The 25,799-nt window shown below is 40.5% G+C and overlaps 1 protein-coding gene across 1 annotated transcript; it reads right to left on the reverse strand.

Moving 5' to 3' along the window:
• Window positions 1-2,840: 2,840 nt before the first annotated feature.
• Window positions 2,841-25,320, reverse strand: pwp1.S (PWP1 homolog, endonuclein S homeolog). The gene is given in 15 exon segments (NM_001091163.1): window positions 2,841-5,006; window positions 5,823-5,928; window positions 7,428-7,549; window positions 11,921-12,011; window positions 14,602-14,713; window positions 15,232-15,293; window positions 16,238-16,334; window positions 16,790-16,863; window positions 17,624-17,754; window positions 17,877-17,987; window positions 20,295-20,391; window positions 20,854-20,939; window positions 22,181-22,374; window positions 23,423-23,481; window positions 25,213-25,320. Coding segments are annotated over 15 exon segments (1,515 nt in total). The 5' UTR covers window positions 25,279-25,320; the 3' UTR covers window positions 2,841-4,899.
• Between the last annotated feature and the right edge of the window lie 479 nt (window positions 25,321-25,799).

Genomic DNA, 25,799 nt, shown 5'->3' on the forward strand with positions numbered 1-25,799 from the left:
ACCCTTGAGTAACAAGTGTAAAAGTTATAAATCAGAGCCCATATACCATCGCTGTCTAAAACACTGGTCTGCTTCAGTTGCAGGCAACGTCATGGATAAGCTGCCCTTCACCATGTTTCAGTGAGTAAATCAATGTGGTACAAGGTGATTTCATTGATTATTGCACACAATAAATACACCTGCAGGGGCAGTAATGTAACTTAAGGGCAACACACAGGACATTTTGTTGCCAGTGATTAATCTTGGTGTAACGTAAGGTATCCCAAAACCCAGACTGAACACCAAGGTCCCGGCTCACACTTCTGCCTATAACAGCCGCCTTTCAATTTGGGTGGAAACCTTCACTACTCGGATGCCACCAAGACTTAAAGGGAGAGGACCAAGGAGAGATTTCTGGGCAGACAAGTGAACTGGAGGCAGCAGGCAATAGGAGTCAGTCCTGCACCAAAACAATTTCTAAGACCCAACCCCGAACCGGAACTTGCGGGTAACCCGACTGACCCGCTGCAGGACTCTAGTGTAGGCAATTGTTGATACCGAAAGTGAGGAAGCAAGCAATGGGGGGGGGGAATCTGGAGAGAAGCAGGATTGCCGAGGGGGTTGTGGGTGCAAGACGGCAGGGGACGGATGGCGGGGCACCAGGTCAAGTAGTATTGCATTGGGTGGTTATACTGTTTGGCATGACTCTGGCCTAAAAGCCACATTAACTTTCATTCGTTTGGACATGCCTTTTGCGGATTTATGGCTAGAGACCATGTCTGACTGGGATGCCTGGAGCCCACCAGAAAACCTTAGACCATAAGCCTTCAGCCATTCTCAATATTCTCCTAGTCTGTTTTTTACAAACTACAATATTTTCTTCCATCCATTTAGATTCTTTTTCCCCATACACCGTTAAGGAATGACCATGAAATAGGCCAAATGGTTAGAAGCAAGAGAGACACCTGGGCCCACTGGGAGTTTTCCTGGTATCCCAGTGGGCCAGTCCAACACTGCCGGGAATACTCCTGGTGGGCCTAGGTATCAGTGGCCCTCTTGCTTCTAACCATTTAGCCTCTTTCATGGTCATTCCAGATTTCTTTATGAGGAAAAAAAAATTATAAAAAAGTAATAATGGAAGAATATAGTAAGTAGAGATAAAAGATTATGAGAATAAAGAGGTTGAGTGAGGAGAGAAGGAATAACAGTTTGGAAAGTGGGCACATGATCTAAGGTTTTCTGGTGGGCCCATGGTCTAAGGTTTTCTGGTGGTCTCCTGGCATCCCAGTCCGACACTGGCTGGAGAGTTGAGACAAAGCTATGGCTAGTGTGAAAGAGATAAGGAAGCTTAGCTAAGGAAGAATAAAGAGAAGCACTGAACACAAAAATGATAACATATGGCAGCTAAACCTCGAACAACAAAAATAACATAACAATAAATCTTGTGTACAATGGCATTGTGATTAAAGAGTAACCATGCGATAAGAGCATTATCTTCATGGATGGATTAGACTTTATAATCCAACCCATTCAAGTAACAGCCCATCCTCAGTCAAGTGTTTAAGAGGTTAAATACACTGAAAACTACAACAAAAAAAATAGAATGTAAAAAAAAGGATTGCCTATAAATTATAGGCAAAAAGCGATTTAACATTGTCCAACGTATTAAAATGACACTGGTTTATTTACCGGCAGAAACACAAAAGAAGAACAAGTTCTCCCAAGATTGATGGCCATTATATAGAACTAGAAGAACTTTGTACTCGGCTGATAATTGACTTCCCGATAGTCGGTTACTTTTCCCCCTGCTCTTATTGCTCTGCACTGTCATAAGTGAAACATGCCTTGCTCCGCGCACTATAAAATGCAAAACAGCTTATGAATTATTAATGCCGCTGTACTTGGGCGCAGCTCTATATTATCACTAGCTCTCAAATGCACTCTGTAATTATAATAATTAACGGAAAGTTCTTTGAATGGCACTGGGGAATTCTTTAGCTTAAAACTTCGAATAGCGTATGAAAGAGACGCATGCTTTATATAATTTTGATTGGTTTGTGGGAAGGATGATTTGGAGCAGTTGTTTCCAATTTTTACTTAAAGGATAAGTAAAACTTTAAAACAAGTGAATGTAAAATGGATGAGAGTTATTCTAAGCCCTTTTGTCATTTCCATTCATTATTTATTTTCTTTTTATTCCAAGATATTAAGGGATACATGTGCTGTTAATATGAATGAATTTTGTTCCAACAGCACCACCTGCTGGTCAGTTTCCCACCAGTCTGACCACCAAGTAGTCAAGGAAGTTGTCAGGAGAAAGAAAGAGGCTGCTCTGATGTTCTTCTGCTTAGGAAAACAATTAGAAACCTTTCTCAAATCTTTCCTAAGCAGAAGAACATCAGAGCAGCCTCTTTCTTTCTCCTGACAACTTCCTTGACTACTCAGAGGAGAACTTGTATAATCCGATACACGGTTCTTCTGCTTCCTTGAGCAGGCTGATAGCACACCCAACACTTATACTCCAACACTCCTAAAGATGCCAGTATAAAAGGCCCCTTGGCATTGGCTTACCCCACTCCAGGCTGTGATTGTCAGTTGGGTAAATCCCAGAATCACTAACAAGCATCAAATTGTTGGAAATCCCTAGGATGAGTGTATGTTCTCCCAGCGTGTGTGCGAGTGATTCCCCTGGGTACCCCAGTTTCCTCCCACTCTCCAAAAACATCCAGGCACATTCATTGGCTCCTAATAAAACTGGCACTAACATGTGTGAATGTGATAGGAACCTTAGATCATAAGCAATTTGTTTCCTGCCTCCATATAACCTTTCATTTAGAAAAAGAACACTTTAACAAGGAAACTTTTTTCTTTTTTAAATCAACATTTATCAGCATATTCTGACCTTTTTTTTACATTTAAGAAATGTCACAAAATAATGTCAAATTGTTATCGCAAAGGATTTTATATAGGGCGTTATTTATTATGCACTGAATATCCGAAATTCAAATAATTCGTAGTTTTCGGACTTAAAAAAAAATATGGATTTTTGGGAATTTATTAAAGCCCGATGGTCTTAAAAGCCTGACTTCGAAAATCTGGCATCTCAAAGCGCTCAAGGTCCTGTTTAAGTCAATGGTGAAAGTCCCAGTGCCTGCGCTGATGTCCGTACTGATATCCAATCATTTTGGGGATTTTGGACCGAAAAATTGGAAAAATTCTTTGTATTTTCAGAAAAGTACGAAAAAATTTGACTTTTCGGGCAAAGCTCCGAAGTTATCGGATTTTTGCCCGACAATTTTTTCGGACTTTTTTTTAATGATAAATTTGGTCCATTCTGGCATTCGATTTTTGAGTTGATTTTTATGTTACAAATACTTAGAGAAATTCAGACCTTGATAAATAACCCCCATAATGTGTGTTGTTTTAAAGCAGTGATCCCCAACCAGTAGCTCACGAGTAACATGTTGCTCTCCAACCACTTGGATGTTGTTCCCAGTGGCCTCAAAGCAGGTGCTTATTTTTAAATTTCAGGCAAGTTTGGTTGTATAAAAACCAGATGTACTGTCAACTAGAGCCGCCTGTAGGCTGCCAGTCCACACGGGGGCTACCAAATAGCCAATCGCAGCCATTATTTGGCATCCAGGGACTTTTTCAAGCTTGTGTTGCTCCCCAACTCTTTTTACATTTGAATGTGGCTCACGGGTAAAAAAAAAAAAAAAAAATTATGGTTGGGGATCCCTGTTTTAAAGGAACAGTAACACAAAAAAACAATGTGTTTTAAAGGAACAACATGATTGGCACAGCAGAGAACAGGTGAGGCAGTAGGGTTGTGGGCTGTTTGGGTGCAGTGGATAATGGGGGGGTGAGAGTGGCCATGGGGCATTTGGATTGAAATCCGTCATCATGATAAAAAATAATCTATAGCCACTTGAAAACCCAAAGCTCATGATGACTCTGTGTATAATATAGTGAATAAAGTACCCCCTCTTGTATATTATAAGGATATTATAAGTCACGAGGAGTTTCATGACCATATAAAAACACGAGGATATTAGAAGTAACCTCCGAGGTTACTTCTAATATCCTCATATTTTACAGCTGTGGGTACTTTATTTATTATAATACACAAATTTCAGTGAGTCACATGACAGAAATGACATCAGAACTCACCGTTTATAACTGATGACATCACTACTCACTGTTTATAAGGATATAATTTACAAGATATTCGTAGCTTGTGTATTATATGGACATTATCTCTCTGCTCTGCCCTAAAACCACAAATAACTCCACAGACAGGGCTACATGTTTAGCGTTTTGGGGCCATAGCATATGGTACACATTTAAGAAGAAGAAGAAGACAAAAAGCTGGCAAATGGAACTTGCTAGTATATTGCCATCGCATGTCAACTTCATCCGCAGCACCGCGTGGTATTTCAATCGATGCTGCTCAGTAGAACAAGTCAAACATTTCTCATCTGCCAGATAGTTAACATAAGGTGGCCATAGACTTAGAGATTCGCTCGTTTGGCGATCTCGCCAAACGAGAGGATCTCTCCCCGATATGCCCACCTGGAGGTAGGCGATATCGGGCTGATCCAATTGTGGGCCCTAGCGCCCAACGATCGGATCATAACGAAGGATAAACGGGCAGTCGGATCGCGAGACGCATCAACGAACAGATGCAGCCACGATCCAATGGGATTTTTAGTCCTGTCCAATCGACATCTGGCCGACTTTCAGCCAGATATCGATCGGGGAAGCCCGTCAGAGGGCCCCGCACATGAGCCAATAAGCTGCTGACTTTGTCTGTCGGCTGCTTTTATTGGCCCGTGTATGGCCACCTTTAGCCATAGATCACTTGGCCATAGAACTGCATGCTGTAATGATCTATAGTGAAACATATTTGGTTGAAGGGATTTAGGATTCCATTGTGTCTGCTGTTCCGCTGGCCTCGTCCTTTTCAGATGCCGAATCCAGTGACGTGGAGACCACTAGCCTCTCTCTGCTTCCGAATGTTTCTTTCACTACAAAGAATCAGGAGAACAAAGTGAGATGAATCCACATTGAGAACCCCAAAAGGCACACACACAGGGTTATTTCTTAAAGTCCGAATGCAAAAGAAATCAGAGTTTTTTGGGGGGGTTTTTTTAAATCCGAATTTTTAGTAAAACAAACTTGAATTTTTCATGCTTTATTGTACCCCGAGGATGGAAAAAGTCAGAATCCGAAAATCCAGCACCTCAGACCTGCAGAGGTTGTTGGTTGTCAATGGGAGAGGTCCCTATCCTGCTCAAAAGTTTCCATGGTCTGCGCTGGAATTAGCCCGAAAAGCCGACTATTTCAGGCTGTTTGGCCGAAAATTTAAAAATCCAGACTTTTCATTAAAAAGCTCTAAAAAATCTTACAATTTGGATTTTTCCTGATTTTAGCAGGTTTTTATTCCAATCCGATTAAATCGTGCTTTTTTAATAATATTTAAGATCCAATTATGGATTCTAGTTTGGTTGGACTTTCTTTTAAATAAAATCAGAAAAATTCGGATTTTGATCAATAACTCCCATAATGCGGTTTTCTGTCCGATATCCCAATAAACAACGCAAAACCCACAAATAATAAAAACCAATTGCAAATTGTCTCAGAATATCCCTCTCTACATCATACTAACAGTTTATTTAAAGGTGAACAACCCCCTTAAAGTGAAGACCAATGGCCTCAGAACATCCCAGTTGAATACTGTATATTCTGCATCAATAATACAAAATCTAATACAAATATTGCTTCATGTAACCATTTAATTCACAAGAAAAAAATGAGCAGAAGCTGCATCCCATAATACCAACCAGCAGCAATAGTGGAGATGTCCCAGACTCGCAGCCCATCTTTCTGTCCACCAAATGCATAAAGGAATGGTAAATCCGGGCAACACGCAGCACAAAACAATACACCCTTTTGGGAGAGGGGAAAAAAAAAAAAGTTAGGCATGCAATTGACATATACAGGTATGGGACCTGTTATCCAGAATGATTGGGACCTGGGGTTTTCCAGATAATGGATCTTTACATAATTTGGATCTTCAGGTCTTAAGTCAACCAGAAAATCATGTAAACAAATAAACCTAATAGGCTGGTTTTGCTTCCAATAAGGATTAATTATATCTTAGTTGGGATCAAGTACAAGCTACTTTATAAAAACTATAGTAATACTTATCTGTTATCTACTGTGTATCCTGTGCTTGAATGGCTGCCCCCATGGCTACACAGCAGCTTGTTTATATAAACTATAGTAGTACTTATCTGTTATCTACTGTGTATCCTGTGCTTGAATGGCTGCCCCCATGGCTACACAGCAGCTTGTTTATATAAACTATAGTAGTACTTATCTGTTATCTACTGTGTATCCTGTGCTTGAATGGCTGCCCCCATGGCTACACAGCAGCTTGTTTATATAAACTATAGTAGTACTTATCTGTTATCTACTGTGTATCTTGTGCTTGAATGGCTGCCCCCATGGCTATACAGCAGCTTGTTTATATAAACTATAGTAGTACTTATGTTATCTACTGTGTATCCTGTGCTTGAATGGCTGCCCCCATGGCTATACAGCAGCTTGTTTATATAAACTATAGTAGTACTTATCTGTTATCTACTGTGTATCCTGTGCTTGAATGGCTGCCCCCATGGCTACACAGCAGCTTGTTTATATAAACTATAGTAGTACTTATCTGTTATCTACTGTGTATCTTGTGCTTGAATGGCTGCCCCCATGGCTACACAGCAGCTTGTTTATATAAACTATAGTAGTACTTATCTGTTATCTACTGTGTATCCTGTGCTTGAATGGCTGCCCCCATGGCTACACAGCAGCTTGTTTATATAAACTATAGTAGTACTTATCTGTTATCTACTGTGTATCTTGTGCTTGAATGGCTGCCCCCATGGCTACACAGCAGCTTGTTTATATAAACTATAGTAGTACTTATCTGTTATCTACTGTGTATCCTGTGCTTGAATGGCTGCCCCCATGGCTACACAGCAGCTTGTTTATATAAACTATAGTAGTACTTATCTGTTATCTACTGTGTATCCTGTGCTTGAATGGCTGCCCCCATGGCTACACAGCAGCTTGTTTATATAAACTATAGTAGAGTGTCTGAAGCAAACACACCAGTTTTACCAGTGCAGCACAACACTTCATTCTATTGTCATTCCTTTAAAACAACTTCAATTTTTTGGTGTTACCGTTCCTTTAAAATAAGAAGCAGCTTCCGGTTTGGTAGAACAGGAAATGAGGGCTACAAAGGGAAATGACTACCTTAAAAACAACAGCTGCTTCACAAAAGAATCTTCAGAATGATATTTAAATGCTATTAAATGCCCGATGTACAAGTCAATGTTGGCACAAACATAATTGCTATGAGTCGTCAGTGACTCAAATGAAATAAATACCATTTTCATGTTTCTGGAGTGAACTAGACTTGGCTTGTCCAACATAATGTCCCAAATTTTCACATATTTATCTTCTGATGAAGTCACGAGACATCCCTTTATTTGGCTGCTTAAGGCAAGTCCTGGAAAAGAAAGAAAACAGTAAGAGAGGGGGTCAGGTTAATAGATCTCCTTGTTACTTGCTATGGTTTAAGAATAGATTAGAGATAAATCTATAACATTCTTCTTGGGAGGACCCTTAAAGGATAAGTAAACCATTAAAATAAATTAATGTACATTTGATGAGGGTGTTATTCTAAGCACTTTAGTCATTGACATTCATTATTTCATATTTTGTTCCAACAGCGCCACCTGTTGGTCAGTTTCTGACCAGTCTGACCACCAAGTAGTCAAGGAAGTTGTCAGGAGAAAGAAAGAGGCTGCTCTGATGTTCTTCTGCTTAGGAAAACAATTAGAAACCTTTCTCAAATATTTCCTAAGCAGAAGAACATCAGAACAATAGTGTAGTGTAATTTCTCGAAAAATCAATATGTATGTTACTAAATGGATGGTACTGTTGATGCTGGGGTTTAAGCAGAATGTGTGTGTTTGGATTCAGATAGAAATATATATATTGATAGTGACCCTTACATTTAAAAAAAAATGGAACAAAAAAATGGTATATATTCTGCCCCTGCACTTTTGTGCCCCGTCACTATCCATTACTTATGCTGCTTTAATTGCTGATGGCTTGAACAGCAGCTCAGGCTTTGTGCAGGGTCGAATAAACTCCAGGCAAGCAGTTGGTTTGGCTCTTCTCCGTTTATGTTTTACCTGGGTTGCCATAGAAGCCTTAAGGTGGCCATACACTAAGATCCGCTCGTTTGGCAATGTCATGAACGAGGGGATCTTTCTCCCGTTATGCCCACCAAAGGCAGAGCAATATCATCTAATACTAGGGCCAAACGATCGGATTACAAGGGCACCAATGAGTCGAGGACTGCAGGAAAAATCAAACCTGCCCGATATCTAGCTGATTGTTGGCCACCTCCTGATCGGGGAGGCCCGTTGGAAGGCCCCATAAACTGCTGAATTGGTTTAAGGACGCGAATTGGCAGATTAAATCTACCAATGTATGGCCACCTTTAGGTGTGGGGACACACAAAGCTACTGCGGCAGATTAGTCGCTCAGCGACAAATCACTTCTTCAGGGGTCAGACCCTTGCAGGAATCCAGCTCACATATAAACCAAAGATGTGAACAACAGAGAGATTGTTCCTTCGCTCTGCCGATGCTAGAATAAGTTTGCCGGTGCCTCAAGCCTCCATAAATGGTTACCGCAATCCCATATTAGTCCATAAAATAGTAGTTAGAGGAGAGCACTCATAGAAGCAGATACTGCTAAATATTTTATTATTGACTACAAATCACACTACATGTTTCCGGCATGGCCACACACTTGAGAAAGGGTCATGCCCGAAACATGTAGTGTGATTTGTAGTCAATAATAAAATGTTTTAGCTGTATCTGCTTCTATGAGTGCTCTCCTCTAACTACTATTTTATGATATAAACCAAAAGACCCACATACATGCTACAAACAGCAGCCAATGAATGAACAGGGGGAGTATTATTCAGTCCCACTTTTCTTACTGTTACTGACAACCTACATTATCGGGTGATCCGTAAATAACACAAAATGGCATCTCAAGAGAAAAGATTTAAAAGGACATTATTTTCTATGCATATCTCAATTTTATACTTATTAAAAGTGAAATCCGCTGTTGGATACTAAGAATTTCTACCCCAAGCACTTTCTTTCAAAACAAGACTGTATTAAATGAAATATTAAAGGGATTCTGTCATGATTTTTATGATGTAGTTTTTATTTCTAAATGACACTGTTTACACTGCAAATATTTCACTCTACAATATAAAATTTCATTCCTGAACCAACAAGTGTATTTAGTTGTAATATTGGTGTGTAGGTGCATCTCAGGTCATTTTGCCTGGTCATGTGCTTTCAGAAAGAGCCAGCACTTTAGGATGGAACTGCTTTCTGGCAGGCTGTTGTTTCTCCTACTCAATGGAACTGAATGTGTCTCAGTGGGACCTGGATTTTACTATTGAGTGCTGTTCTTAGATCTACCAGGCAGCAGTTATCTGGTTACCTTCCCATTGTTCTGCTGCTGGGGAGGGGGGTGAAATCACTCCAACTTACAGTACAGCAGTAAAGAGTGACTGAAGTTTATCAGAGCACAAGTCACATGACTGAAGGCACCTGGAAAACTGACAATATGTCTAGCCCCATGTCAGATTTCAAAATCAAATATAAAAAAATCTATTTGCTCTTTTGAAAAAAGGATTTCAGTGTAGAAATCTTCTGGAGCAGCACTATAAACTGATGCATTTTGGAAAAAACAAAACATGTTTTCCCATGACAGTATCCCATTAAGGGATTGACATTTACCGTTATGTCAATGATGATGGAATAACCAACAGCTTGGAAACCGTGACCAGAGGTAAATATCACTGGCTCACCATGAAAGGGAAGACAACAAAGTCGTATGCTGGTACTGAGCACATTCACAGGTACGGACAACGGAAAAGAACATCAGAAACAAGTAAAGGTCTCGAATCAGTGAGGCCTTCAAGCCAAGCAACACCGGAGAAAAATCAATAAATGCACTTGATACAAAGCAAGGCAGAATGGCCTGTTGTTTCTGGGGTGAAGTGATGAGATAAATCCCCAGACTGTGACAGTACACGCTGTATAATTTTAGTGTTAAGAGTTTGGGCGAGCCCATGAGCTCTGCTGTGCTTACTCTGCACCGTAAGTGAGCAAACTCTTATAGGAAATTTCAGGGGTAACCAACTATGCGGGGAGAAGCATGGAGGGGGCTACCTAGGGTAGTAAGTAGGGGCGTTTCTTATTTCCTAGACCTGAAAACTGCACTGCATACTCCAGATGAGGCCTTACCAGGGACCTATAAAGAGGCAAAATTATGTTTCATCCCTTGAGTTGATGCCCTTTCAATGCCCACCTTAACAAACAAGTTGAAAAGCAAAGGGCCAAGTACAGAGCCCTGCAGTACTCCACTAACAACACTGGTCCAATTAGAAAATGTTCCATTTACCACCACTCTTTGTAGTGTATCTTTTATAAAGTTCTCTATTCAGGTACAAATACTATGTTCCAGGCCAACATTCCTTAATTTAACCAGTAACCTTTTGTGTGGCACTGTATCAAATGCTTTAGCAAAGTATAAGTAAATCACATCCACTGCCACCCCTTATGCAAGGTCCCTGCTTAACTTCTCATAAAAATAAATTAAATTAGTCTGGCAAGATCTATTACACATAAAACCATGCTGGCACAAACTTATAGTATTATGATTTGCAATTAAGTCAAGTATCTTATCCCTGAATAGCCCTCAAAAAAAACTTTCCTACCACTGACCGTCAGACTAACTGGCCTATAGTTTTGAGACTGAGAACAGGATTCCTTTTTGAATAGCAGCACCACATTAGCAATTCACCATTCTCTCTGCACCATGCCAGACCTCTGAGTCCTGAAAAATTAAGTAAAGAGGTTTGGCAATGTCAGAGCTAAGCTCACTTAGTACTCTGGGATGAACACCATACGGTCCTGGACCTTTGTTTATCTTAATCTAGTTTCTTTTGAGTTTTCTTGTGGGTGAACCATGCATCGTTTGTATTACTAGAATTTGGACTATTAAAAAGGAAACCTTCATTAACGGCTTCCCCATTTTTGTTGACAGATGAAAAACAACAGTTCAGAATCTCTGCTTTTTCTCTGTCCTCAACCAGCTGAACCCCCTCCCCCCTTCCTGCTTCATTGTTTTACTGTTTACATATTTGAAAAATAATTTTAAATCATTTTTAGTCCTCACTACAATACCCTTTTCAATCTCTGTTCTAGTTTGTCTGGTAGCTTTTTTGCATGATTTATTGGCCTCCTTGCATCTTGTAGTTATTATACTGCTGCTTGGAGTTGCTTCTGGATATTTTAAAAATGAGCATGAAAGAGATAAATGTGTGTAAAGAAAGATAAATGGTACTGTATGAAAAATGAGTTAATTATGCATAAAGTATCCATTTAATAGTGCTGTGTTGTTTTCATCACACTGCATGGGTTTTATTTGCATTCTTAGTTTCCTAGTTTAATATATTTAAAGCCATGGTGCACTCATTCAGAAACATGGGCTCTCATTTATACAACCAATCAGTGACTGGCTTTTTTCAGCCACCTGCAGGTTGACCAGTGAAAACAAACCTTTGATTAATTAGTGCCAAGGGTTGCCACCCAGGTGCATATTTGCCAGTGTTTATAAATAAAATTATATTTTTTCCTAACACAGTATAGCAGTGCTTATATGCTCTCCAACTATGCTGGGGTCACCGGATGGAAGCGTCCAAGGGAAACATCCATGCATCTGATAAATTTCCAGTCCCATGAAAAGTAAATAGCCTAAAGCTGCGGTGCGTCCTTACCCGACACCTCTCCGTCATGTGCCTTAATTGTGAACAGCGGTTTATCAGATCGAGCATCCAAACAGTACACAAATCCATCATCTGTGCTCGCCTAGGACAACAAAGAAAAGCAAAAGATAAGCAAATCCCTTTAAACGAGTATTGATTTGTTCAAGTGAGCTAAAAATAAAAAGTGTGTCTACCAGAAACAAAACCCTGTGATCAAAGGGCCCATCTCCACCACTATCGAACCTTTCCATCTGTGCACAGATAGGTCTTCAGCAATCAATCTTTGGTGACATGTATAAAGGTGGCCATACACGGGCAGATTTAATCTGGCAAATCTGGTTCTTTAGGGTCAGGGCAGGCACTCAGATTCAGGGAGATTAGTCGCCCGGCGACAAATCTCCTCTTCTTCGGGATGACTAATCTCCCCAAACTGCCTTCCGCCGGGTAGAATGTGGGATGGCACTCGAAGCACTTAGTTTTCAGAAGTTTCCTTGTGAGGCAAATTCGGCCGACTTCGGAAAACGAAGCGCTCAAGTGCCATCCCACCGGCGATTTACATTCTAGCCGGCGGGAGGCAGTTCGGGAAGATTAGCCGTCTGAAGAAGAAGTGATTTGACCCTGCGCGACTAATCTCCCGCAGTAGCTTCGTGTGTCCCTACCCTAAAGTTGTCCCTACCCTAAAGTTGGCCATAAGACTTAAATTATGAGGGTAGACTGTCAAGGTTGGGGTTGTTTTCTCTGGAAAAAAAGCCACTTGCGAGGGGACATGATTAGACTTTACAAGTACATTAGAGGACATTATAGACAAATAGCAGGGGACCTTTTTACCCATAAAGTGGATCACGTACCAGAGGCCTCCCCTTTAGACTAGAAGAAAAGAACTTTCATTTGAAGCAACGTAGGGGGTTCTTCACAGTCAGGACAGTGAGGTTGTGGAATGCACTGCCGGGTGATGTTGTGATGCTGATTCAGTTAATGACTATAAGAGGGACTTGGATGATTTTTTGGACAGACATAATATCAAAGGCTATTGTGATACTAAGCTCTATAGTTAGTATAGATATGGGTATATAGAATTTAATTAAAAGTAGAGAGGGGTGTGTGTATGGATGCTGGGTTTTCATTTGGAGGGGTTGAACTTGATGGACTTTGTCTTTTTTCAACCCAATTTAACTATGTAACTATGGGGCCTTCCAACGGGCCTCCCCGATCAGGAGGTGGCCAACAATCAGCTAGATATCGGGCACGTTTGATTTTTCCTGCAGTCCTCGACTCATTGGTGCCCTTGTAATCCGATCGTTTGGCCCTAGTATTAGATGATATTGCTCTGCCTTTGGTGGGCATAACGGGAGAAAGATCCCCTCGTTCATGACATTGCCAAACGAGCGGATCTTAGTGTATGGCCACCTTAAGGCTTCTATGGCAACCCAGGTAAAACATAAACGGAGAAGAGCCAAACCAACTGCTTGCCTGGAGTTTATTCGACCCTGCACAAAGCCTGAGCTGCTGTTCAAGCCATCAGCAATTAAAGCAGCATAAGTAATGGATAGTGACGGGGCACAAAAGTGCAGGGGCAGAATATATACCATTTTTTTTTGTTTAATTTTTTTTAAATGTAAGGGTCACTATCAATATATACATTTCTATCTGAATCCAAACACACAAATTCTGCTTAAACCCAACCTCAACAGTAACATCCATTTAGTAACATACATTGTTTTTTTGAGAAATTACACTACACTATTGTGATTGATGTTCTTCTGCTTAGGAAAGATTTGAGAAAGGTTTCTAATTGTTTTCCAAGCAGAAGAACATCAGAGCAGCCTCTTTCTTTCTCCTGACAACTTCCTTGACTACTTGGTGGTCAGACTGGTCAGAAACTGACCAGCAGGTGGCGCTGTTGGAACAAAATTCATTCATATTAACAGCACATTTATCCTTTAATATCTTGGAATAAAAAGAAAATAAATAATGAATGTAAATGACAAAAGTACTTGTTTTAAAGGTTTACTTAAATTTTAACAAATTGGCACCCAACACTAGTTTATCAAAAAAAAAAAAAAATACATTAAAATGTTGCACTTTTTCTTTTGTTACACTTTACTGCATATAAAAAAAAGTTTCATTGAATGTCAAAAGCAATGAATTGCTGGAATTAAGGAGGCAAAGAGTAAAAAAAATAAAAAATAAAAAAAGGCAAAAGAAGAGAAAAGTCCAGCAAAACGGCATGCGCATGAAAAATGAAATGATGCCGCCAGACACACCGTACAATCATTTTATCGAGTTATAAACCAGACTAGCAAAGGACTGGGAAGGATACCGTCGTCACCGGCTTTATGATACTAAAAGTGTCCAGTTTATTTATGTCTTAAAAGCAGAGATTTTACTCGTAGGGAAAATGTGCAGTCTTTCTGCTCAGGTACATAAATAAACTGTGGGGGATTATTCAACCCTTTATTCAGATATATCCTGAGCAACCAAACGGTGTAGAATAGGCCATAAGGGGCCTTAGCACTGGGTTAGGCTAGGGACGAGTGAATTTTTTCGCCAATTTCGCTGCGGAAATGACGCCCATAGACTCCAACGGTTGCCCATAGACTTTAATGCATTTAGGCAAGTTTTTGAAACGGATCAAACTTGCCCATAATTAGTCAGGTCAGACAGAAGCTCTTGGGCTAAGGAAGCAATCTTACCAAGAAGTTCCTAGGAGAAAAGAGATTCCAAGCGACTCTTTCCACCTGCCCACTAAACCGCCACGTTCTGTGGTTTTCCTGTGGGCTTCTGCAGTCGTATAATATGGCCGATCTAACAGAAGAAAAAAAAAAAAAGAAAGTAAAAAGGCACGTCTGTATATAGTACGAAATGGAAGGACCCGTATAGCCCTGTGTCATTTGTGCAACTCTAGGGCACATACATCTAAGTTGATAAAATATACAGAAGGGGGAAAATAAGGATTGAACACGTCAACATCATGGGGCTAGGGACATCAACTTTACACCGGGTCTCAGTAACAACCCAAGTAATCCACACATACAAAGAACTCCAAACACAGAAATCCATAAATTAAGTTATGTGTAATAAAGTGGAATGATACAGAGAATAAGTATTGAAATGTATTTAAGGCCATTTGTCTAAAAAAAGCAAAACCCTTTTCAGCTTATGAAAGGTGAAGTATACGCAATGTTTACTTTTCACCACTAGGTGACTCTATGGATCATGTTTTGTGCTTTTAAAGGAAAGGACCACGAGAGACGTGAATTCCCTCGACCTGCCCATCAGTCAGCAGCACCACACAAACACTGAAAATAGAAACAAAAACGTACTTGTCAAAAGATCCAGAAATGAGTGTTTGCGGTTCGAAAGGGTGAAACTGCAGTGTCTGCACCTGGATGGAAAGAAGAAACGCGTATACTGGGTTATGTTTTATAATTCTTAATAAATAAAACCTAAAGTACTGCATGCATTTTTTTTATAAAACAACACACAAGTATACAATACAATGGAAAGATAAGAAAATAGGAAGTCCAGATGTAAAAAGTAAACAAGGTTTCCTAGGAATCCGACTAGGCAGATTTGGTGCCAAAAACATCAGTTCAGTTCATCCCTAGCTCCTCTGTCTAGCTCACGTCTTCCAGGTTATTCTTAACCAACATTTCAGGAACCTGTTGGTATTGCTTTTTTTTTTTTTTAAATTGATGAGAGTGCTATTCTAAGGCCTTTTGTCATTTACATTCATTATTTATCTTATTTTTTATTCCAAGATCTTAAGGGATACATGTGCTGTTAATATGAATGAATTTTGTTCCAACAGCGCCACCTGCTGGTCAGTTTCTGACCAGTCTGACCACCAAGTAGTCAAGGAAGTTGTCAGGAGAAAGAAAGAGGCTGCTCTGATGTTCTTCTGCTTAGGAAAACAAGTAGAACCCTTTCTCAAAACTTTCCTACGGAGAAAAACATCAGAGCGGCCTCTTATCTTCTCCTGTTTTTCTCCGTAGGAAAGATTTGAGAAAGGTTTCTAATTGTTTTCCTAAGCAGAAGAACATCAGAGCAGCCTCTTTCTTTCTCCTGACAACTTCCTTGACTACTTGGTGGTCAGACTGGTCAGAAACTGACCAGCAGGTGACGCTGTTGGAACACAATTCATTCATATTAACAGCACATGTATCCCTTAATATCTTGGAATAAAAATAAATAAATAATGAATGTAAATGACAAAAGAGCTTAGACCAGCACTCAATTTTACATTCACTTGTTTTAAATGTTTACTTATCCTTTAGAATCAGAATCCTTCCAGAGACTACATTTACCCCTGCCCTGTGGAGTAGGTACCTTATCTGTGTGCATGGTGAGGCTGGCCGCAGGTTTCCCCACAGACAGATCCCAAAGTATAACTGTATTGTCTGCCGAGGCGCTGGCCAGCACGTTCCTGGAAAGAAAAGAAGTATCCCTGCTGTAATGACCATACAGTATTTTCTTATTCTGCCCAAAGCTCTGCATATTTTCTCCCTGGACATAATATACTACAGGTATGGGATCGGTTATCCAGAAAGCTCTGAGTTACGGAAATGCCGTCTCCCATAGTCTCTATTATAATCAAATCCATATTTTTAAAAATTACTTCCCTTTTCTGTGTAATAATAAAACAGTAACTTGTACTTGATCCCAACTAAGATATAATTAATCCTTATTGGAAGCAGAACCTGCCTATTGGGTTTATTTAATTTTTTCATGATTTTCTAGTAAACAATGTACGAAGAACCAAATTATTGAAAGATCCGTTATCCGAAAACCCCCAGGTCCCGAGCATTCTGGATAACAGGTCCCATACCTGTATTAGAGGTTTAACACTAAAGCATATCACACTGGCTTTAAATGACGCACCTGACTTGTTTATTCCATGAAAGGTCCAGCACTGCATCAGAATGTCCTTCCTGTGTTTCTTCCGATGAAGCCCCCTGAAAATGAGACACTACTTAGCTACAAGTCTACTCTGTTTTCTTTAACAGGGGCACAGTCAGTAATATGTACTTTAGTCAGAATGTCACCCACATGGTGCATTTTGTCACCAGGGATATTAAAGGGATCTTGGATATCACTCCAACTTGCAGTGCAGCAGTAAACAGTGACTGAGGTTTATCAGAGCACAAGTCACATGACTGGGGGACACCTGGGAAACTGATAATATGTCTAGCCCCATGTCAGATTTCAAAATTAAATCCACTTGCTCTTTTGAAAAAAAGATTTCAGTGCAGAAATCTACTGGAGCAGCACTTTTAACGGATGCATTTTGAAAAAATCCCGTTTTCGGTTAAATTGTCAGTTTCACTACGAACAAAAATACTTTTTCAACTGAAAGGCTTAGTTTTAGGGCAGAGACACACTCAGATTCGGGGAGATTAGTAGGCCAGTGACATATCTGCCTCCCGCCGGGTAGAACGTAAATCGCCGGGGGGATGGCAATTGGTGCGCTTCGTTTTCCAAAGTCACCTCACGAGGAAACTTTGGGCGACTTCGGAAAACAAAGCACTCCGAGTGCCATCCCACCGGCGATTGAGATTCTAGCCAGCAGGAAGCAGTTCGCCTTGAAGAAGAGGCGATTTATCACCGGGCGACTAAATCTCCCCGAATCTTTGCATGTGCCTTACCCTAAGTCTTTCCTGAGTATTATTCCATTACCAAATAAAGAGAACTGGTCAGCAATGTAAGAGATGTTACCTTCTTGCCTTTCTTTTTCTTCTTTTTCGTTTGTTTGCACCCCAGGGAGAAGACGGGCTCTAGGCAATCGACCAGATCAAGGTCCCAAACATCAATAACAGGGGTCATGTTACCAACTGCCACATAGTTACCTGAGCAACAGACAACCCGTTAGATTGGGGGGGGGGGAAAGGTAAGGATTATTCCTGACAGTGTCACAAAGCTCACGGTCTTGTTTATCTATTTGTCAAAATAAAACGAAAGTCTTACTGACCTGTAGATTCCTCTGGGCTGGGGTCGAAATTCAACCATGCTGTGCAAAGTGGATACGCTGGCAAAAGTATATCATGGTGGACATAGAAAGAATCTTCTTCCTGGTTGTAGACTGAAAGAATAGTTCCGGATAGACAATTAGATCCAAGAGGAATTCCTCCCCTTACCATAATGCGATTTAGAGACTACCCGAGATAAGTAAAAGTGTCATCTGTGGGCCACAAAAGAGCTTGTATGACAGTGGGTGGGGACTGGTCTTATCGTGCATGGGGGTTTTATTTAAAGGGATACTGTCATGGGGAAAAAGATAACAGCTGCCTGGTAGATCTAAGAACAACACTCAATAGTAAAAACCCATGTCCCACTGAGACACATTCAGTTACATTGAGAAGGAAAAACAGCAGCCTGCCAGAAAGCATTTCTCTCCTAAAGTGCAGGCACAAGTCACATGACCAGGGGCAGCTGGGAAATTGACAAAAAGTCAGATTTCAAAATTGAATATAAAAATATCTGTTTGCTCTTTTGAGAAATGGATTTCAGTGCAGAATTCTGCTGGAGCAGCACTATTAACTGATGCGTTTTGAAAAAAAAATTTTTCCCATGACAGTATCCCTTTAACAAAGCAGAGCTGGGGACACCAGGGAGGAGCACTCTGTGTACAGGGACCCTGTGATTCCAGAGAGTGGTCCAGTTATTAGTAGAATGGATATATCTTGTGCAAAACCCTACATGGTCTCCTGCAATGGTTGGGAAATTTAACCGAAGAAATTTGGACAGACTCAGAGACTCAATACAAAGAGACTGGAATTATTTTACAGGTATGGGACCTGTTATCCAGAATGCTCTGAACTTTTTTTTTTTTTCGCACTTCTTTCAAATGACATCATAGCACTCTGACCCAAATGTCACAAAAAAGACCTTAGAAGTGCTATTCTGTGTTTGCCTAGGCCTGGCATAAGGCATGCTGGGAGTTTGTTTAAAACCACATGACCCTAGAATACTACTGGGTTATATGATGAAGGTGCTTTTATGGATCTTGCTTTGGAAATTCAGCTCTGTAGTTATAGACTCTATAAGGGTAAACAACGAGATCCTGCTTTCACACAATGAACCCAGGGGCGTAACTACAGAGGAAGCAGACCCTGCGGCTGCAGGGGGCCCCATGAGACATTAAATAATGAGCAATTTCAACAAATATTGGTAAAACAGGTCAACCTTTGGATATGTTGGGGGCCCTAATATAAGTATCATTTACTTATGCCATTAAATGAACCCCTTTGTTCCAATCAATCGTGTTCTTTGTCAGGTTCACATCTAATCTACTTATACAGTTATTAGTTCATTGTATACTCTGCTTTAGCCAAGCCTCCTATTCTCTTCTCTTATATATAAATATGTGCCATACAGCAAAACTGGGTTTCTGTTCTTTGCTATGATTACCAGGCAATGGATTGCTCTATGCAAATATAAGAAGTCACCATAACATTCTCAAAACATTTCTCCGGAACGGTTTAGTACAGGTATGGGACCTGCTATCCAGAATGCTCGGGACCTGGGGCTTTCCGGATAACAGATCTTTCCATAATTTGGATCATCATACCTTAAGTCTACTAGAAAATGATGTAAAACTTTAATAAACCCAATGGTTTGGGTTTGTTTCAAATAAGGATTTATTATTAGGGACGCACCGAATCTACGCTTTGAGATTCGGCCGAATACCGAACCGAATTTGCATTTGCAAATTAGAGGCGGGAAAGGAAAAAGATGGGGGGAAAAATGTTTTTTTTGTCCTTGTTTTGTCACTTGCTTTCCCTTCCCAACCATAATTTACATATGCAAATTAGGATTTGGATTCAGTTCGTCAATGCACAAGGTTTTGGCCAAATCCGAATCCTGCTGAACTAGGCAGAATCCTAGCCGAATCCCAACCTACATCCCTATTTATTATATCTTGGTTGTAGGGATGCACCGAATCCACAATTTGGGATTCGGCCGAATCCTTGTTGAAAGCTTTGGCCGAATACCAAACCAAATTCTGTTTAGCATGTGCAAATTAAGGGCAGGAAAAGTGGAACACATTCTTCTTTTGTGACGAAAAGTCGTGTGATTTCCCTCCTCTCCCCTAATTTACATATGCAAATTAGGATTCGGTTCGGCCGAATCCAAATCCTGCTGAAAAAGGCAGAATCCTGAACCAAATCCTGGATACAGTGCGTCCCTACTTAGTTGCGATCAAGTACAAGGTACTGTTTATTATTACACAGAAAAAGGAAATCCTTTTTAAAAATGAAGATTATTTGGATAAAATGGAATTGATGGCAGACAGACTTTCGGTAATTCGGAGCTTTCTGGATAACGGATCCTATACCTGTATTTTACACTACTTTACACGTTGTTTTAGAAAACCACAGAGACTTACCATGAATCTCCAGATTGCAATGATCCTTTTCTGCCCGTCCACAAACCAGTAGGTTATCCGTGGGTTTAATAACATAATCTTCTTGCTCGTATTGTTCCTATGAAAGAACAGGGACGGTTAAGATTTCCCAGAACGGCACGATTTTTACACGTACGGCCAGATGCTGTTGCCTGAAAATTCTGCCCAGATAAATGCCACCCTGCCCAGATTTATTTGCAATCAGTGTGTTTATACAAATCAGAAACCTGTAGAACAACAACTTTGCTCACTCCTCTATAAACGGTCTATGAATAGTGAGCCTTGTTCGCAGATTATCATATCAGATAGTGGCACCAAAAAATTCATTAGCGATTCTGTCAAATTAAAGCCCTATATCTGAATCAGTTGCGGAAGCACAACACAGTGAGGCTTTACAATTAGCGATACATAATGGTCTAGCAGTAAAATCTCTTAGATCTGAATTATTTTTGCACCACAATAAGGAAACTAGTCACCCCAATATTCACCTGGAATAAAAAAAATATATATATATATATAAAAAAAAAAAAAAAAAACTTACTGTATTTTTCAGTGTAACATAAGCATCTTCATCATTACTGCTGTACACAGAGAGCCCAGCAAGACTGTCTCCAAGATTCACAACATCTAAGAAAAAAAGTCATCTTAAATAAAAATGTATTTCACATAATACTACACCATGTGTGCTTGTCACCCATTGGTCAGAACCCGTTCCCTCTAAGCTGTGCGCTTTGTGTGCACACAAGTATTGAACCCAGTACACACAATTGATTGCGGTGCACACACAATCCTAAAAAGTGCGCTCAAAACATTTTTTGCTCACATGTCCAAGAATTAGAAAGAATATTGGTCAGAACTCATATTTAATGTTCTACCTTAAAGGGATTCTGTCATTATTTTTATGGTGTCGTTTTTATTTTCTAAATGACATGGTTTACACTGCAAATAATTCACTCTACCATGTAACATTTCATTCCTGAACCAACAAGTGTCATTTATAATATTGGTGCATCTCAGGTCATTTTGCCTGGTCATGTGCTTTCAAATACAGCCAGCACTTTAGGATGGAACTGCTTTCTGGCAGGCTGTTGTTTCTCCTACTCAATGTAACTGAATGTGTCGCAGTGGGACCTGGATTTTTACTATTGAGTGCTGTTCTTAGATCTACCAGGGAGCCGTTATCTGGTTACCTTCCCATTGTTCTGCTGATGGGCTGCTGGGGGCAGTGATATCACTCCAACTTACAGTGTAGTACAGCAGTGCCCTATACTTTACTAATGCAAGGTCTACTTTTAGTGATATTGTCCCATTATGATTTACATCCATAAAAGCAGTTTTCACATTCTGTTCCATGGAAAATATTACTTAAATACTGATTTGTGGGAAAATGTAAATTGCTATATTTAACATACAAATATTTCTTATGTAACCTTAACATAATAAATATCTGAATGAAAAGTATAAAACAGGAGGGTGTTTCAAAGATGGAGCCCTTAGTAAATGTTTGTTGACAGTGTCTTGAGATCTACTGATCACCAGCTAAAAGTCTACTGGTAGATCCCGATCTACCTTTTGGGCACCCCTGGTGTAGTAGTAAAGAGTGACTGACGTTTATCAGCGCACAAGTCACATGACTGGGGGCACCTGGGAAACTGACAATATGTCTAGCCCCTTGTCAGATTTCAAAATTAAATGTGAAAAAAATCAGTTTGCTCTTTTGAAAAACAGATTTCAGTGCTGGAGCAGCACTTTTAACGGATGCATTTTGAAAAAAAAATATGTTTTATGTTGGGACAGTATCCCTTTAACCAGAGCATAAGGGGCTCACAAGCATTGACTCAAACATCAGGAATCAGGGAGTTTACTACCTGTCCTTCCTTCTTCATCATAGTTGTCCAGATCATATTCTGCCAGATCGTCATCTTTCAGCTTTGAAATACTTTCGTCCTGTTCCTCGCCATCTTGGGGAGCCTCGTTTGCGTCTGTCTCGGGGTCTTCAGTGCTTTCCATGTTGCCTTCTTCATTTTGCTCAACTTCATCTTCCTCGCCATCAAGTTCTCCTCTGTGAGATGACGCAGGAATAGGTAAGGCACAAAAGCAGCCAAATAAATATAAATCTTAACGATCACTAAGGGCTTCTCCTTATCCAACGAGGAACCTCTGGGCTGTTACAGTAAGTTCAGCATATGATAAGCAGAATTCTACATTTGTTAGGCTTTAATTCTCCTTCAGTCTTAAGGTCTCCATGCACGAGCACATATAAGCTCCCGTTAACTTTTAGTATAAAGTAGAGAGTGATAATCCAAGACAATTTGCAATTGGTTTTCATTTTTTATTATTTGTGGTTTTTGAGTTACTTAGCTTTTTATTCAGCAGCTTTCCAGTTTGCAATTTGAGCAATCTGGTTGCTAGGGCCCACATTACCCTAGCAACCATGCATTGATGTGAATAAGGAATATGAATAGGAGAGGGCCTAGATAGAAAGATGAGTAATAAAAAGCAGTAACAATAAATGTGTCGCCTTACAGAACATTTGTTTTTAAGATGGGGTCAGTGACCCCATTTTAAAAGCTGGAAAGAATCAGAAGAAAAAAGCAAATAATTCGAAAACTATGAAAAATAAATAATGAAGACCTATTGCTTAGAATTGGCCATTCTACAACACGCTAAAAGTTAACGTAAAAGTGAACCACCCCTTTAAGTTCGTAGCAGTGTATGGGGGTACTTCAACAGGCTTCCCTGATCAATATATGGCCAAAAGTTAGCCAGATAGAATTCGGGCAGGTTTAAAAATCCCTTTGGAAAGCATTGGTTCGTTGATACAGCCCTCGATCCGACCACCCATATTATGTGTATTGTGATCCAATCAGTGGGCCCTAGGACCCACTATCAGATAAGCCTGATATTGCCTATCTCAAGGTGGGCATATTGGGGAGAGATCCGCTCATTTGGCTGCCTCGCCAAACAAGCGTCTCTCTCCAGCTTTTGGGCTAACCAATCAATCAATGCAATTATTTCGTTCATTATCTTTTGCCCTGCATCCTCGATGAGCAGTTAAGTGCCTTTAAAATAAATTACAACTGAAGCAACGATGGAAGCAATTTACTCACTCTAATTCTTCTTTTGCTTCAGAAATAAGTCTGGTCAGTTCTTCTTTACTCAGCTGAACCTAGTGAGAAAACAAGTCATGGCAAAAGAGCAGCATGTCAGCTATTCAATAACATTCAGTTCATGCCAAATACATTAAAGGATAAGTAAACCTTTAAAAAAAGTGAATGTAAAATTGATGAGAGTGCTATTGTAAGCACTTTTGTAATTTACATTCATTATTTATTTTCTTTTTATTCCAAGATATTAAGGGATACATGTGCTGTTAATATGAATGAATTTTGTTCCAACAGCGCCACCTGCTGGTCAGTTTCTGACCAGTCTGACCACCAAGTAGTCAAGGAAGTTGTCAGGAGAAAGAAAGAGGCTGCTCTGATGTTCTTCTGCTTAGGAAAGATTTGAGAAAGGTTTCTAATTGTTTTCCTAAGCAGAAGAACATCAGAGCAGCCTCTTTCTTTCTCCTGACAACTTCCTCATTCGGAAGATTATCGAAGCGGCTGAAGATGGCACCCGTGAACTTCGATGCCAGAATCTGTGAAAAAGTTTGGGGCACTTGCCCGGGGTAACACTTAGGCTGGGGGGAGGATGGAGGGGGGTTTATGTAGGGTAGGGTTTTTTAACGTTAGGGTTGAATTCTCCTTTAAAGGAGAAGGAAAGTCTTTGTGCACTTGGGGGTGCCAAATATTAGGCACCCCCAAGTGATTGTATTGACTTACCTGAAACCCCAGGCTCCTATTAGCAGAAAACTGCACCGGCCCGGGGTTATACCAGTGAGCACCACGGAGCGATCCTCTTCCGGCTTTTCTTTCTTCACGCGGCTGCGCATTAGAGTGAAGAGCCGAACTTTAACTAAAAAGTCGCTATTTTGTTCAACTGCACATGCGTCTGCCCCAGGAAATTTGAAGAAAGAAGAAGCCGAAGGGGATCGCTCCATGGTGCTCACTGGTATAACCGGGGGTTATTCTAATGAGCACCACAGAGGGGTTTCAGGTAAGTCAATACAATCACTTGGGGGGTGCCTAACATTTAGCAACCTCAAGTGCAAGATGCCTTTCCTTCTCCTTTAAGCATTCTCACATTTTCCAGTAACTTTCCTCAATTTCAGACAATTTTGCGTCTAAATTCTGCTGGCCATTAAAGGTTGACCAGTTTTACCAATATTTATTGAAATTGTATATGTATTAGGGCCTTATGGGGCCCCTATACCTCCTGGGCCCCCCTCTGTAGTTACCCCCTGGTGACGGACTAATCTGTCCCATTTCACAATATGGAAAAATTTGCAAAACAGTGTAACATATTCATTTCTTTTTCAGACTTTTTTTCACTGCACATTTTGTGCTATTTTGGGCTACTTTGTGCCTCTTGACTAGTTTTGGGCTGGGTTTGCGGCTGACTTTGGCTGGTTTTGAAAATTAGACCTGGCAACCCTGCCTTACACCCAGTGCTGCATCTATGTCACATGGATACCCTCCCAAGCGTAAATAAATGATGGCTTTATTAGGATTATTAACACAATTGACACATTTAAAGGCACAGTAGCCATTCTGATGATGATGACGATGATTCTATGGTAGAAATACACCAGCCCAGGGAAACTACATCTGATAACCTGACGTTGTGCCTTAAAAGTTTATGGAGCCGATATTTAAATGATCCCAGTTCGTTTCCGTGTAAAACCCAATACAGAAACAAGTACAGTGCACCCGGGTTCCCTCTCTCTGCCTTACACTATGGAGCGCACCGAATACACGAGCCCCAGACACTAATAGCGAAAGGAAAGCGCAGTCATTACCTTGTCAGGGACCTGCTTAGCGACTCCCCGAGATACCCAGGACAGACAGGTTATCTGACAACTCATTTCGGCTGCAACACGGCGCAGATCTATCACAGCCACGGATTGAGTTAGTTGACAATGGCTGCCCCCTGTGCGTCCCACGTGTTTCCTACGTGACCTCAGCTTATTACTTCCTCCTTCCGGTTGTTCTATCGCACGCTCTGTTGTTCATGTGGTACTTCTGTGACACACTTTGAGCTCCTTGAGGAGAATATGTCTAATAAACATTTAAATTACTTCACTTTCCAGTCAGGGTGATGTTTTCACCTGAAATTGGCACTCAATGTTCATTTTTACCAGAAAATCATTGACCTATTAATAATTAACTAAATGCCACTTTTTTTAAAATGCCCTGCCAAATATGTCTTTTGTTTTGGTACTTTTGTTTATGTTGGGGTCATTTCACCAGTTTAACATAGGGTTGCCACCTTTTCTGGGAACCGGCTTTCCTATATATTTACAGTGTTGGACTGGGCCGGCGGGACACCGGGAAAAAACCTGGCGGGCCCCAGGCTCTTGTGGGCCCCGCCGGCCTAGATCCCCTT

This window comes from Xenopus laevis, chromosome 3S (assembly GCF_017654675.1).
Source record: "Xenopus laevis strain J_2021 chromosome 3S, Xenopus_laevis_v10.1, whole genome shotgun sequence".
NCBI classification, from domain to species: domain Eukaryota; kingdom Metazoa; phylum Chordata; class Amphibia; order Anura; family Pipidae; genus Xenopus; species Xenopus laevis.